Consider the following 17,178-nt stretch of genomic DNA (forward strand, 5'->3'; position numbering starts at 1 on the left):
TCCAATCCAGATTTTTGCACGTTATTTGGATGGATGCATGCCTACATGCCAATATGCAGCATGTGCACCTATACTGGGGCTTGAATTCAGGGCCTCAATCTCTCATATGGCTGTTTTTTGGCCAGTCCTAGGCCGTGAACTCAGGGCCTGAGCACTGTCCCTGGCTTCTTTTTTGCTCAAGGCTAGCACTCTGCCACTTGAGCCACAGCGCCCCTTCTGGCCATTTTCTGTATATGTGGTGCTGAGGAATTGAACCCAGGGCCTCAAGTATATGAGGCAAGCACTCTTGCCACAAGGCCATATTCCCAGCCCCATCATATGGCTTTTTCATTCAATGCTAGCACCCTGCCATTTGAGCCACAGCTCCACCTCTGGCTTTTTGGTAGAAAATTGGAGACAGGAGTCTCACAAGACTTTTCTATAGGGGCTGGCTTCAAACTGTAATCCTTAGATCTCAGCCTTCTGAGTAACTAGGAACATAGCTACTCACTATATGAACATATTGAAAGAATGCACAATTTGCCTAGTGGATAACACCTGTAATCCTAGCTACACAGGAGGTTGTGATCTTGAGGACTGTAGTTCAAAGCCAGCCTAGGCAAGAAGTCACAAGACCCTTATTCAATTAACCACCAAAAAGCCAGAAGTGGAGCTATAGCTCAAGCAGTAAAGTACAAGCCTTGAGCAAAAAGCTTAGGGACAGTGCTCAGGCCCTGAGTTCAAGCCCCAGGACCAGCACCCAAAAAATTCTTTAAGAATGCAAAGCTTACAAGGAATGTCCCACCAATCTAATTTTCTTCAAGTTTACAGTCAGATGAAATATGCTTTTGGCAGGAAGAGCACAATGGCATAACTCTCTAATCCTAGCACTTGAGTGAAACAGAAGAACCCAAATTCCAGGCCAGCCTGGGCTACATAGCAAGACTATGTCTTAAAGAAAAACAAAAACTACATAGGCCATATTGCACAGAATGTCATCTGTCCCATGATAGATGATGCTAACTTTGATTACTTGGATGTTCTGAAAGACAAATAAAGTGTGCAGTCAATATATGCATGGTGGTAGTCTAAACTGTTCAGCCTAACACACTCATCATCACTTACTTGAGACATACATTCATCTCAAACTAAAGGCAATAACATAGTGCCAATTTCTACCGTCCTTTTAATTATAAGAAAAACTATCACCATCTGTGGATCTAGATCAAACTGCTATAAAATGGTACACAGAATTTGAAATAGTTTGCCTCTGATATTTGCTGCTTCTCAGTGATATTATTTCCATAAATGTTATGAACCCACATTGAACGGCTTTAAAAAAAAAAAAAAAACACAAAAAACACCACCACAATGGCATGTAGTGGTGTGTGCACATGTAATTGTGGCAATCAGGAGACTGGGCAAGACAATTACTTGCATTCAGGAGTTCAAGACTAGCCTGTATAACATAGTGAGACCTTATCTCAAAACAGAAACAAGAATAAACACTATTTACTTTTTTTTTTAGCGAAAACAATATCATATTCAGAACATTTAATATATTGGTTCTATTAAATTTACCTGAAGAGATATTGACAATTTCTTTTACAATGGCATTCTGGGCCTCTTCATATTCAGTTTTATTTTTAGTATACTCTTCATTTAAAGAAGACAGTTCACTGCAAATAAAAATGTTATCACTAAAAATATCAACACATTGCCTATGTCAATAAAAATGCATTATACAAAACACATTTTTGTTCTATCCAACACTAACAACAATAATTAATATGTAAATATAAGCAGAAAATAAGCAACTTGTGAGGTACACATGTAGCTGTAATTTTCTGCTGTCTGGAAGAGCAATTCTGTCACAATTCTTGCTGAAATGACTATTCAACTTCAACTTGGTTAAATTCTGATCTTGTAGCTCAAGCAGAAGAGGAACTGGCCTAGTAAATACAAAGCCCTAAGGTTAAACCCTAGTACATCCAAAAAGAAAAATTACAAAGGAAATGCATCTTCCAGTATGAAAAAGTCACTTACAGTCAAAATTCTGATCTGTGGCCTTTTATAGTATAATACAATAGAATCCTCATTTAGAAAGGAGAACCTTCCCTCCACTCTAACACTTGTTTTTTTCCTATTATTGCATTATTTTTTATACATGAAACAAAATACAACTATCTTTTATACAGTTTTAAAAGTAGAGAAAATACTTTCAAAACTAAACCTTATTGAATAATTTCAAGAGAAAATAAAATTTACATTTAAGACAGTGCTCACACCTGTAATCCTAGCTACTTAGGAGGATGAGATCTGAACATCATGGTTCAAAGCTAGCCAAGAGGGAAAATTTGTAAGACTTTCCTTAATTAACCAGCAAAAAGCTAAAAGTGAAGCTGTAGCTAAAGTGGTGAAAACCAGCCTTAAGCAAAAAGGCTAAGTACCTAGGCTCTGAGTTCAAGATTTGGGAGGGGAAGCAGCAGCATTCTCCCCCACCCCCACACCCCACCCCACCCCCAAAATTCCCTAGCCAGGTACCAGCAACTCACACTTGTAATCATAGTTACTTAGAAGGTGAGATCAGTCAGGTAAGAAAGAAAAGTTCACTAGATTCCATCTCTAATAAACCAGCAAAAAGCAGGGCTACAGGCATAGCTCAAGTGGTAGAATGCTATCCAAGGAAATGCAAAGTCCTGGAGTTCAAACTCCTATACTGACCCCTATAAAACAAGATCAAAAAAATAACTAAGGAAGGCCAGAATAGAACAACAACAAAAATCACTGGTAGCAAAGGAAGGGAATTAAAATAGAGGAACACACAGAATGGACATAGGGAAGAAAAGAGAATTAAGCATTTAAAGAGATACTTAAGAAAGGGAAATTAAGGGCTGGAGATATGGCCTAGTGGCAAGAGTGCTTGCCTCCTATACATGAGGCCCTGGGTTCAATTCCCCAGCACCACATACACAGAAAACGGCCAGAAGTGGCGCTGTGGCTCAAGTGGCAGAGTGCTAGCCTTGAGCAAAAAGAAACCAGGGACAGTCCCCAGGCCCTGAGTCCAAGGCCCAGGACTGGCAAAAAAAAAAAAGAAAGAAAGAAAGGGAAATTAAGTATCTAAAGTGTATGATCCAGTTAGACAATAATTAGGAACTCAGGCCACCACCTACCTATAAAAATAGAGTGGGCTGGGTGCCACTGGCTCATACCTGATATCCTAGCTACTTAGGAAGCTGAGATCTGAGGGTTGCAATTCGAAGCCAGCCCAGGCAGACAAGTCAGTGAAACTCTTATCTCCAATTAACCACTCAAAAACCAGAAGTGGCGCTGTGGATCAAGTAATAGAGAGCTAGCCTTGAGAACAAAGTGACTCAGGGACAGCACCTAGGCCCTGAATTCAAGCTCTACAACCAACAAAAACAAAAAAGACTGAGTGGAAGCTGGACACTAGTGGCTCATACCTGTAATCCTAGCTACTCGGGAGATCTAAGGACTTTGGTTCAAAGCCTGCTGGAATAGAAAAGTCCTTGTGAGACTCCTATCTCCAATAAACTGGAAGTGGTGCTGTGACTCAAAGGGGCAGAGCACTAGCCTTGAGCTGAAGAGCTCAGGGACAGTGGCAAGGCCCAGAGTTCAAGCCCCACGGATTTTTTTTGGGGGGGCGGGGACACAGACGGACACAACACTCTATACCCAATAAACTATTCAAAAAAGCTGGAGGCACTGTGGCTCAAGTGGTAAAGCACTAGCCTTGACCACAAAAAAGGCTCAGGGACGGTGCTCAAGCAGAGTTCAAGCCCCAGGACTGGCCAAAAAAAAAAAAAAAAACAGAGTAGAAAGCGCTAAAAAAAAGAAAAGAAACAAGTTTTAGGTAGTCTTGAATTGTGTTGGAACATCTGACTAACCTCTCTTGGATGAAAATAAAGCTTGGGCTGACAACAACCAGAAAATGACCACACTCCAAGAAAAGGTGAAGCTTCAGGGAAGATTAATCCAGGAACTAATGGACAAAGACAAGAGATATAATCTGCGCATAATTGGAATAGAAGAAGGAGCCGAATATCAGAGCAGAGGGCTTAACCATGTCCTCAATAAAGTTATTGCAGAAAACTTCCCCAATCTCACAGGGGACCCCATCCAGGTAACCGAAGCCTATAGGACACCTGGCAGGCCAGACCCCAGGAAAACCACCCCAAGGCACATAATATTCAAGACTACAGACCTCAAGATTAAAGAGCAAATTCTGAATTCAGCCAAAGCGAAGAAGGAAACTTTTTTCAATGGGAAGAGGATTCGAATAACATCCGACTTATCCACACAAACTTATAACAATTTACAACCTCGGATCAAATATCCAGCGAAACTGGAGTTCACATTCGAAGGGAGAACCAGATCTTTCCACACCAAAGAGGAGCTAAAGGAGTATGTGAATAAAAAACCAGCCCTACAGCGAATATTAAGAGGGGAAGCCCACCCAACAGAGATCGTAAAAGACACACAGACAGAATCAGAAAGAAACTTCAATAGCCAAAGTCCAGCAGAAAGACCAGCTCACTAAAGACAAGAAGAAAAAAAAAAAAAAAAAAAAACAGCCCAACAAGAAAATGGAAGGAGAAAAAACACCCTTATCCTTGATCTCTTTAAATATAAATGGCTTAAACTCCCCGATTAAGAGGAGCAGACTGGCAGAATGGATCCGCAAACAAAAAGTTGACATCTGCTGTCTACAAGAGACCCACCTTACAGCAAGGGACAAAAACAGGCTTCGAATGAAAGGATGGACCAAGATCTACCAAGCAAATGCACCCACCAAAACGGCAGGTGTAGCCATTCTGATCTCAGACAAGCGGGACTTCTCTTTAAAGTCCACTCAAAAAGACAAAGAAGGACACTACATATTAATACAAGGAAAAATCCAGAATCAAGACATCACGGTGATAAATGTATACTCACCGAACAAAAGAGGCCCGACATATGTCAAACAAATTCTCACAGAATTACAGAGCAAGATAGATGCAAACACAATCATAGTGGGTGACTTTAATACTCCTCTCTCTCCAAGAGACAGATCCAACACCCAGAGGATTAGTAAGGGAGCTGAGGACCTAAATAACACCATTTCCCAAATGGATCTAACAGACCTATATAGAACCTTCCACCCTACAGAGACCCAATACACCTTCTTTTCAGCAGCCCATGGATCATATTCCAAAATAGACCACGTCATAGCCCACACAAAGAACCTCAGCAAATACAAAAGTATTGACATCATCCCATGTATTATATCTGATCACAGTGGATTAAAGGTAACCCTCAACAACAAAGGATACCACAGAGCCTATACACACTCTTGGAGGCTAAACCCCACGCTGCTATCCAACACTTGGGCCACAGATCAAATTAAAGATGAAATCAAGGAATTCATAAGCCACAATGACAAAGAAAACACATCACAAAGAAACCTATGGGACACAGCTAAGGCAGTACTGAGGGGCAAGATCATTGCACTCAGTACCCACATTAAAAGAATGGAAGCAGAGCAGGTGAATACCCTCACGATGAAACTAAAACAACTGGAGAAACAAGAAATGACAGAATCTAAAACGACTAGGAGGGGAGAGATTACAAAGATTAAAGAAGAGATAAATCTGATTGAAAATAGAAAGACCATTCAACAAATAAATAAGACTAAAAGCTGGTTCTTTGAGAAAATAAACAAAATTGGCAGGCCCCTTGCAAGACTCACAAAAAAAAGAAGAGAATAGACTCATATTCGTAAAATCAGGGACTCCACAGGAAAAATTACGACAAGCACACACGATATTCAAACAATCATAAGGAGCTATTTCCAAAACCTCTACTCAGCAAAAAACAATAATTTTACAGAAATGGATCAATTCTTAGAGAAGTACAAACTGCCCAAACTGAACCAAGAAGAAATAAATCAACTAAATAAACCAGTAACTTACAGTGAGATACAAGAGGTAATCAAGAACCTCCCTACTAAGAAAAGCCCAGGCCCAGATGGATTCACCAATGAATTCTACAAAACCTTTAGTGAGGAGCTAATTCCAATACTCCTCAAACTCTTCCGCGAAATAGAAACGGAGGGAGAAATACCAAACTCATTCTATGAAGCTAATATCATACTCATCCCCAAACCAGGCAAAGATCCAACAAAAAAAGAGAACTACAGACCAATATCACTAATGAACACAGATGCAAAGCTTCTCAATAAAATATTAGCTAACAGGATCCAGAAACTGATTAAGAATATCATACATCATGACCAAGTAGGCTTCATCCCTCAGTCACAAGGATGGTTCAACATCCGTAAATCAATCAATGTAATTCACCACATAAACAGAACTAAAATCAAGAATCACATTGTTATCTCAGTTGATGCCCAAAAAGCCTTCGACAAAATACAACATCCATACCTATTAAAAGCTTTGGAGAGAACAGGAATAGATGGAACATTCCTCAAAACAATAAAAGCCATATACAACAGACCAACTGCTAATATCATATTAAATGGAGAGAAACTTAAATCATTCCCCCTAAACACAGGAACAAGACAAGGATGCCCACTCTCCCCACTTCTGTTCAACATAGTGCTGGAATCCCTAGCCATAGCAATAAGGCAAGAGGAGGACATCAAAGGGATCCACGTCGGCAAGGAAGAAATCAAGTTATCCCTATTCGCAGACGACATGATCTTATATCTCAAGGACCCAAAAAACTCAGTACCCAAACTCCTACATCTAATAAACCAATTTGGCAAAGTAGCAGGATACAAAATCAATCCACAAAAGTCAGCAGCTTTTCTGTACACCAGCAATAGACAAACAGAAAAGGAAATTGTGGAAACAATTCCATTTACAGTAGCCAAAAAAAGAATAAAGTACCTAGGGATCAACTTAACCAAGGACGTGACGGACCTATTCAATGAAAACTACAAAAATCTAATAAGGGCAATCAAAGAAGACACAAGGAGATGGAAAGACCTCCCATGCTCATGGGTAGGCAGAATCAATATAGTGAAAATGGCCATATTGCCCAAATTGTTATACAAATTCAATGCAATACCAATCAAAATCCCAGCCACATTCTTCACTGAAATAGAGAAACCAGTCCATAAATTCATATGGAACAGCAAAAAATCTAGAATAGCCAAAGCAATTCTAGGCAAAAAACATAGTGCAGGAGGTATCACCATACCAGACTTCAAGCTCTACTACAAGGCCATCATAACAAAAACAGCATGGTATTGGTATAAAAACAGATCGGAAGACCAGTGGATTAGAATTGAAGACCCAGAAATAAAACCGCACTCTTACAGCCAACTGATATTCGACAAAGGAGCTAAAGACATACAATGGAATAAACATAGCCTCTTCAACTACTGGTGCTGGGAGAACTGGGCAGCCATATGCAGAAAACTCAAAGTAGACCCAAGCCTATCACCATGCACCAAGATCAACTCAAAATGGATCAAGGACCTCAACATCAGACCTGAATCCTTGAAACTACTGAAGGACAGAGTAGGAAAGACACTAGAACTTATAGGCACAGGAAGGAACTTCCTGAATAGAGTCCCAGGGGCACAACAAATAGGGGAAAGACTCAACAAATGGGACTACTACAAATTAAAAAGTTTCTGCACAGCTAAGGTCATAGCCACCAAAATAGAAAGACAGCCAACGATATGGGAAAGGATATTTACCAGCACAGCAACAGACAAAGGCCTGATATCTGTCATCTACAGAGAACTCAAAAAACTAAGCCCCTCCAAGCCCAATAAACCTATTAGGAAATGGGCAAAAGAGCTAAAGAGAGACTTCACAAGAGAAGATATAAAAATGGCAAAGAAACACATGAGGAAATGCTCAACATCCCTGGTAGTAAAGGAAATGCAAATAAAAACAACCCTGAGATACCACCTCACCCCAGTTAGAATGGCCTATACTCTGAACTCAGGAAACAACAAATGCTGGAGGGGCTGTGGGGAAAGAGGAACCCTTCTCCATTGTTGGTGGGAGTGCAAATTAGTACAACCACTTTGGAGAACAGTATGGAGGTTTCTCAAAAAGCTCAATATAGACCTACCCTATGACCCAGCCATACCACTCCTAGGCATCTATCCTAAACAGCAAAACCCAAGATATCAAAAGGACATTTGTACTTCCATGTTTATTGCGGCACAATTCACAATAGCTAAAATTTGGAAACAACCCAGATGCCCCTCCACAGATGAATGGATCCAAAAAATATGGTACTTATACACAATGGAATACTACATAGCGATTAGGAATGGTGAAATATTGTTATTCGCAGGGAAATGGTCAGAACTCGAACAAATAATGTTGAGCGAGACAAGCCTAGAACACAGAAAACAAAGGGGCATGATCTCCCTGATATATGACTGTTAACAAAGGGAGAAGGAGAGACAGTAGAGACCAAGTCTGTGAACACTGTATATGTGCTTGATACATTGTAAATAGCATATGGGTCTACCTGACCTAGACAAGGGATGAAAAAACAGGTTGTAAGATATCACAAGAAATGTACACACTGCCCTACTATGTAACTGTACCCTCGTTGCACAACACCTTGTAAAAAAATTTTTTTTGCTTAATTAATAATAAAAAATTTAAAAAAAAAAAAGAAGAAAATAAAGCTTGGCCCTTACTTAATGCCTCATATCAATGAACAATAAGGTAAAGCCTTTTCATTATAGAACATTCACATCGTATTAAAGAATCTATGAAACTATCGAAAGGCTTAAAAATATCATGAAGATTTGCAAACCTGTTGGTAAATTTAACACCATTCTTCTGGATATCTACTGTAGTAAAGGTCTTATTATTACGAAGGACTTTTTCTTCCTTGCAGGTTACACGAAAATAATATCCAAGCTGTCCACTGGAATCCAATTTAATCTGTTTGCCAGGGTCCAATCCTTCAGGGTCAGAAGAATAAGTGTGCCGTAAATATCTAGCCATTTTCAATGTAAATATTTAAAACCATTAAATCTAATAGTCCTATACTTTTATTATATAACAGCATACTGGAAATTATTAATACTACCTAAACTAGAAAATATTCAAATCCCACTTCACTGGAAAACTACACAAAATAAGGTTATCTATAAAATCTACAGCATAAAACTTGTTTTCTGGGTAATCCCATTCAAAGCTGCAAAGTGTCACTGCTGGGCAGCATGTACTGTGCCAGATGTTATACACAAGTGAAAATGGGTAAGATGTACTCTTGAGCTCTGCATGGTTCTTTTCTTAACTAAAGACATTTCTTGGAGCTAAATAGAGTATAGAATTAAATGACCAAATGCAATTTCTACACAAAAGCTTGAGGCTGACAATGAAATTCCAGGAAAACTAGGATACATTTTCTGCTAACTGCAGAAAACTTCATAAAGCAAAAATGGATGATCAGCTATATTTTATGTCCCTAAGATTTTTTGAGACTCTATAATTATTGCCTATCATAATTCACTCATCAACATGATCTTTAGACTACAACCTAGAAAGAGAAAAAATACTACCTACAAATTTATTTGCTGAAGCACAGCAACTGAAAGGGAAGTTTCAGACAATTAAAGTCAGATCTCACTTGACCATGGTGGAAAAGGACCATAAAAGATTCATGCAGGGCTGGGGATATGGCCTAGTGGAAAGAGTGCTTGCCTCTTATACATGAGGCCCTGGGTTCAATTCTCTAGCACCACATATACAGAAAATGGCCAGAAGTGGCGCTGTGGCTCAAGTGGCAGAGTGCTAGCCTTGAGCAAAAAGAAGCCAGGGACAGTGCTCAGGCCCTGAGTCCAGGCCCCAGGACTGGCCAAAAAAAAAACAACAAAAAAAAAGCAACAACAAAAAAAAGATTCATGCAAGGGATGGGAATGTGGTTTAGAGGCAGAGTACTTGCCTGGCATGCACAAAGCCCTGGGTACAATTCCTCAGCACCACATAAACAGAAAAGGCTAGAAGTAGTGCTGTGGCTCAAGAGGTAGAGTGCTAGCCTTATGCAAAAAGAAGCCACGGACAGTGCTCAGACCCTGAGTCCAAGCCCCAGGACTGGCAAAACAAACAAATGATACATGCAGCAATTAAGAATTAAAAAAAAAAAAAATACAGACTAGCCAGGCACTGGTGGTTTACCCCTGTAATCCTAGCTACTCAGGAGGCTGAGATCTGAGGACTGTAGTTCAAAGCCAGCCTCAGAAGGAAAGAAAGTCCATGAAACTTGTTTCCAATTAACTACCAGAAAACCACAAGTGGAGCTGTGGCTCAAAGTTGTAGAGCAATAGCTTTGAGTAAGAGAGAGCACCTAAGCCTCAGTTCAAGCCCCACAATCAACAAAAACAAACAAAATCAGACTAATCTGAATAAAAGAATGCCTCAAAAAAATGTTCAGAGGCTGAGAATATGGCCTAGTGGTAGAGTGCTCGCCTCGTATACACGAAGCCCTGGGTTCGATTCCTCAGCACCACGTATACAGAAAAAAAAAGGCCAGAAGTGGCACTGTGGCTCAAGTGGCAGAGTGCTAGCCTTCAGCAAAAAGAAGCCAGGGACAGTGCTCAGGCCCTGAGTTCAAGCCCCAGGACTGGCAAAAAAAAAAAAAAAAAAAATGTTCAAAGCAACAGAGTAACTCCAGTCAAAAACTAAAACATATCAACCATTTGTTACTTTGAGGATCACTCAATTTCTATTTGTTAAGTATATGCAATCATCTTTAGGATCGTATGTAAGGGAATTCTTGTACAATTATGGCTACTATATAGACAAAAGAATTGTTCAAACATCCAGTGACCCACTCTTACCCAGATCTCGGGCTGCCTTTGTTAGTGTGGACTGCATCTTCTTTTCTAGGTCATTCATTGCTCCTCTTAATTCAGTCAGATTAGGATCAAATGAAGGTTTTACAAGAAATTCGTGGTTCTCCACCTATAAGTAGAGCAAAGAGTAACTTAATTTTATAAACAATGACTGAAGATCAGAAGCAAGGGCCGGGAATGTGGCTTAATGGTATAGTGCTTGCCTAGCATGCATGAAGACCTGGGTTGATTCCTCAGCGCCACCTAAACAGAAAAGGGTGGAAGTGGCTAAAGTCGTAGAATGCTAGCCTTGAACAAAAGAAGCTCAGGGACAGTACCCAGGCCCTGAGTTCAAGCCCCAGGACTGGCAAAAAAAAATCATTTACAATAGGAAAACATACACAAAATACATACAAGTCCTGATTATATACAACTGTTATAAAGACAACCTACTAGGGGCTAGCAATACGAACTAGTGGCAAGAGTACTTGCCTTGTATACATCAAGCCCTAGGTTCGATTCCCCAGTACCACATACATAGAAAATGGCCAGAAGTGGCGCTGTGGTTCAAGTGACAGAGTGCTAGCCTTGAGCAAAAAGAAGCCAGGGACAGTGCTCATGAGGGCCCAGAGTCCAAGGCCCAGGACTGGCTAAATAAATAAATAAATAAATAAATACAAACAACCTACTAAAAGAATCAAAGAACCTTCATAAGTGAACAGGAAAACTATAAAAACAGAAAACTAAATCAAATGTTAACAGCTTTCCATGTCTAATGACTATTGAGAAGGAATGCTTTTTTGAAACAAAAATGATTAAAAGTTAACAAATAAAAGTATAAAAGAACATTTAAAAAGAATAAAGTCTATCTGTACAAGGCATTAAAATTATTAAATAGGTAATTATACATAAAAGCCTGTTACGAATGAGTCAGTTTTCTAAAACAAGATGACAAAAACATTCAGTAGAAGAGGTTGAGATAAATTGCTCTTAATTATTATCCACTTAAAGCACATCTTTACACACCAAGAGTGAGCCATATTAGGAATAAGGAATTAAAATCAAATTGTAGAAAGCTAGTAAAAAAAAAGGAATAAAAATATTTAAACCAGAATATACATTACTATATAAAATGTTAACATTTAAAATTCTGAATAGGTCTATTTTTTAAAGAGGAAAATGTACAGTTAATATTTTATTTTCTGAAATAACTTATTTCATACAAAAAGAATACCAGTTATTAAGTGAGGAAGCTGGGTATTTATTTTTTTAATCAGTGCCACAGAGAGTGATTCATACTTTTTTTTTTTTTAAGAGAAAAAGAAGTCAGGTGCCTACAGCTCATGCCTATAATCCTATATACTCAGGAGGCTATGATCTGAGAATTTAGCCAGCCTGGCGACACAAATCCTCAGAGAAACCTTTATCTCTAACTAACCAGAAAAAAGAGCTAGAACTAGAGGAGTGGGTCAGTGGTAGAAGGCCTTCAATAGAAAAGACAGAGAATAGAAAGCCATGAGTTCAAGCCTGAACTGGTTTAGTGGGTGGGAGAAGCTACAGATTGGGAGATGGGAGAAACTATATATTGCAGGGGGAAGCTGGCTCACAAGTGGTTGAGGGCTTGCTTAAATAATTAAGTCCCTGAATTCAAACCCCAGTACACACGAAGCAAAAAAAGAAAAACTACCACAACTACTAGACTAGTGAGGCTACCAAGAAATTAATATACCCATTTATTTATTTATTTTTGGTTGTGGGGCTTGAACTCTGGGCCTGGGCACTGTCCTTGAGCTCTTCAGCTCAAAACTGGCTCTACCACTTGAGCTACAGTGCTACTTCCAGTTTTCTGGTGGTTAACTGGAGATAAGAGTCTCAATGACTTTCATGCCTGGTTAAGACTTTGAACCTTGATCCTCAGACCTCAGCCTCCTCTTAGGATTACAGATGTGAGCCACCAGAGCCCAGTGTATACTCATTTATGTCTGATGAAAAACTAAGTTGGTGTAATATCTTAAAATGGAAAAAGCTGTCAGATACAATGGTGTATGCACCTATAACCCCCCACATAGCAGGTTAAGGTAAAAAGATCGCAAGTTTGAGTCCAGGATTAGGGGAAGGGAAGCAATATGCAATGAGACTTAAAAGTTGCTTGTTAACAGAATTTCAAAATAATAACACACTATTTTTTTTTAATTTTTTATTTTTTGCCAGTCCTGGGGCTTGGACTCAGGGCCTGAGCACTGTCCCTGGCTTCTTTTTGCTCAAGGTTAGCACTCTGCCACTTGAGCCACAGCGCCACTTCTGGCCATTTTCTGTATATGTGGTGCTGGGGAATCGAACCCAGGGCCTCATGTATATGAGGCAGGCACTCTTGCCACTAGGCCATATCCCCAGCCCATAACACACTATTCTTTCACAATGACTCACCAATAAAAATAATATAGTCATTTAAACACATAGGTTATCTAAAAACAAGGACAGACGAATAAGACAGTTACAGAGAAAAAAAATGCCACAATGGGGGGAGAGGGGGGAGAGGGGGGAGAAGGGGGAGAGGGGGGAGAGGGGGAGAGAGGGGGGAGAGGGGGCCTTGGAGTTCAAGCCTAGTACTGCCAAAAACCAACCAAATAAAAAAGGATAGATTCCCACAAGAAACCATATTAACATGTACTTGCCATGCCTAAGGCCCTAAACTTAATCCTCAGCACCAGAAACCAACAAATAAAAGAAATTTTAGATATGGAATATCAAATAAGTATAAAGATTTCAAGAAACAAATATTTACTATATTTTTTAAACTAGGCAGTTAAAAGTGTAGCTTGTATAATGTAATTGCTGGGGTAAAAAACGATGCAGTAGTGAGATGCATATTAGAACTGCAAATACCCAGTGAGTTAGAACATCTGAGATAATCACAAAGAGAGCATCACCAAGACACATGGCAGGAAAACTCTGACATATGTCCAACCCATGGTTTTAGAAATGATGAAGGAACACAACATTCAAACAGATATGACTGGGAATGCCCCAGAATTGATCCAAGAACATAAATTCAGTTACTAAGAAAACAATAAAACCAAATACAAACATAAAAAAGAAACCAATCTTTTGACACTAAAAAGCAAAAATAATCACTACTCAGTAAAAACTTTTTTTTTTTTTTTTGGCCAGTTCTAGGGCTTTTAAACTCAGGGCCTGAGCACAGTCCCTGAGCTTCTTTTTGCTCAAGGCTAACACTCTACCACTTGAGCCACAGCAGCTTTTTCTGTTTATGTGGTACTGAGTAATCGAACCCAGGGCTTCATGCATGCTAGGGCTTACCACCACTAAGCCACATTCCCAGCCCCTCAATATAATTTTATGAGGACTAAGAAATAATTTTCAAGCTAGGATTGTACAGGCAGATAAAAAGCATTCAGCAACAAGGGAGAAATAGCCTGACACATTTTCAAACAAACACAAACCAACTGATCTCCTACCAAGGAGGAGGTATCTGACATAGACAGATTCCGTCAAAGGGGGAATTACGAGGATAGAACTAAAAATTCTAGTAAAGGCCAGGAAATGGTATCTCACACCTGTAATCCTAGTTACTTAAGAGGCTGAAACCTGAAGACTGTGGTTCCTAGCCAGCCTGGGCAGTAAAGTCTGTGAGACTCTTATCTCCAATTACTAAAAGAAGGCAAAGTGGAGCTATAGCTCAAGTGACGGAGCACTAGCCTTCATCAAAAAAGCTCAAAGTCAGCACCCACACCTTAAGTTCAAGCCCCAGGACAAGCATCAAAAACTTTTTTTTTTTTTTTTGCACCAGCCCTGAGCACTGTCCCTGGTTTCTTTTTGCTCAAAGCTAGCACTCTACCACTGTAGTCACAGCACCACTTCTGGCTTTTTTTTATGTGATGCTGAGGAATTGAACCCAGGGCTTCATGCATGCAAGGCAAGCACTCTACCGCTAAGCCATATTCCCAGACCCTCAAAAACTTTTTTAAAAAGAAAATAACAATATATGTGAAAACTAATACTCAAATATAAGATGGCCTAAATGCAGTATAGACTTTTTTTCCCCCGTCGGTCATGGGGCTTGAACTTGGAGCCTGGGCATTGTCCCTGAGCTTCTTTTGCTCAAGGCTAACACTCGACCACTTTTTCTATATATGTAGTGCTGAGGAGTGGAACGCAGGGCTTCATATATACAAGACAAGCATTCTACCACTGGGCCATATTCCCGGCCTTAAAGTGGTTTTGATCATTAAAAAAAAATTATGCCATACATTGGTGGCTTTTGCCTGTAATCCTAGCTACTCAGGAGGCTGAGATCTGAGGACTGTGAGGGTCTGTGAGATTCTTACTTTTAGTTACCAAAAAAAGCTGGAAGTAGCGATAAGGCACAAGAGTATTAGCCTTGAGCACAAAAGCTCAGGGACAGTGTTTAAACCCTGAGTTACAGTCCTAAGACCAACACCCAAGAAAATAAAATAAAAATTTTGTAAGATGTATGGAAAGCAACCAGAAAAACACCTTAAGCATTATAAACAAAGCTAAGTCTAAGGGGGTAGGGAAACTAGCCAAACCATAAGTAAATGACTGAACTCTCATCCCATGAACTCCTAAATTCAGAGCTGGAAAACAATGAGACTTTCAGAAATAACTTACGTTTGAAACAATTGATACTCCGTGGAGATTTCTCCAAAGTGGTTCTGAGGCAAATAAAAATGTTCAATGTCTAAATTCATTACAATTACTTTGACAATGATGGGTTGAATTCACCTTATAACCTGATTTAAGTTTAAAGGCTTTCGACTGAGAATGAAGAACATATTGATTCTCTAGAGAATCCAGAAGTTGGTGTGTTTTTGGTTGTTTCTTTGTTTGAGGGGGAGCAGCAGCACATGGGTTTTAACTCAGGACATACTTGGCAGAGGCTCTACCACTTTAGCCTCACCTCCATCCCTTTTTTGCTTTAGTTAATTTTTTCAGGTCTCGAGTTTTTGCCTAGGACAAGCACAAAAACTCCACCAATGCTGGCACAAAACAAACAAACAAACAAAAACCTATCATAACTTTCCTTTTTCAATGATTAATTTTCCTTCTTAGTACTGAATAAAATATAATTGCATATCATTTATTGATAAAATTTAAAGCTGGGTAAGGTGGTACAAACTTATAGTCCCAGCACTTCTGAGGCTGAAGCAGTAGGTAGGATCAAGAGTTTAAGGCCAAAGCCGGCAGTTGACTCAGCCTGTAATCCTGGCAATTCAGGATCTGAGTATCCAGTTCAAAGGGTTCAAAGCCAGCCTGAGCAGAAAAAAGCGTGAGACTCTTATCTCCAATTAACCACAAGAAAATCGGAAGTGATGCTGTGGCTCAAGTGGCAGAGTGCTAGCCTAGAGCTGAAGAGCTCAGGGACAGTACCCAAGCCCAGAGGTTCAAGACCCATGGGGAAAAAAAAGGACCAGGGGTCTCCAAAACCAAACAGAAGTTTCCTTTAACAAAGTCATTTATATTCAATCATTTCTTCTGTTCATCCTTTATTTTCACTCACTGAAACATTTTTTTTTAAAACGCTCGGGCTGAGGGTATATTTATAAGCCCCACATTAGAAGACTTAGTAGTAGATTTGCCTACTGTGTTCAAAGGCTGTAGGTTTGATCCTCAACACCATTCACCCAATCCATTTCTTCATTTTCTGTCACTTAATTTTACATCCATTGTCTATAAAGATACTACACAAAAGTACCAAAATCAGATACCAAAAAAGAGAAATCTGAATTTTTTTCTTTTTTTTGCCAGTCCCACGGCTGGAACTCTGGGCCTGAGCACTTGGCTTCTTTTTACTCAAGGCTAGCACTCTACCACGTGAGCCACAGCACCACTTCTGGCCTTTTCTATATATGTGGTGATGAGGAATAGAACCCAGAGCTTCATGTATATGAGATGAGGCAAGTACTCTTGCCACTAGGCCCTATTCCCAGCCCCTGAATTTTTTCTAATGTTATTTTATATTTTGTTTCATTTTTATTGTCCTTTAGTTTTTAACAATATTCTGCTGTTTAAACTTAATGCATTATCATACCTGATCCATATCTAAAGTTGTTTCTATCATTTCCTGAAATTTGGAGAAATCAGAACGAAGTTCAATAAACGGAGTCACAAAAACTGCCAACAATAATACCTGGTGTCTTCCTAAAACAAAGTAATAAAGAGAAATAAATAAGTCTCATTCTCGAAAGTACAAAATGACATATCATAAAAATCTGAGATAATGAACAACATTTAATCCAGAAGGCAAACACTGTGTAGCAAGTCTCCAAGTTACAATTTAATTTCTAAATCAGTACTAAATTTAATTTATAGACAGG

The 17,178-nt window shown here is 39.4% G+C and overlaps 1 protein-coding gene across 1 annotated transcript in view; it reads right to left on the minus strand.

Annotated features, from left to right (window-relative positions):
- The window catches only part of Msh2 (mutS homolog 2), a 53,968-nt gene that overhangs the window by 13,141 nt on the left and 23,649 nt on the right, over positions 1–17,178 (minus strand). Inside the window, exons 8-11 of the mRNA XM_048352976.1 lie at positions 16,893–17,002; positions 10,826–10,949; positions 8,794–8,944; positions 1,561–1,658 (exon numbers count right to left, since the gene is read on the minus strand). Coding sequence (XP_048208933.1) covers positions 1,561–1,658; positions 8,794–8,944; positions 10,826–10,949; positions 16,893–17,002 — 483 coding nt within the window. The remainder of the gene's footprint in view (positions 1–1,560; positions 1,659–8,793; positions 8,945–10,825; positions 10,950–16,892; positions 17,003–17,178) is intronic.

Source organism: Perognathus longimembris, chromosome 8 (assembly GCF_023159225.1).
Source record: "Perognathus longimembris pacificus isolate PPM17 chromosome 8, ASM2315922v1, whole genome shotgun sequence".
Classification (NCBI taxonomy): domain Eukaryota; kingdom Metazoa; phylum Chordata; class Mammalia; order Rodentia; family Heteromyidae; genus Perognathus; species Perognathus longimembris.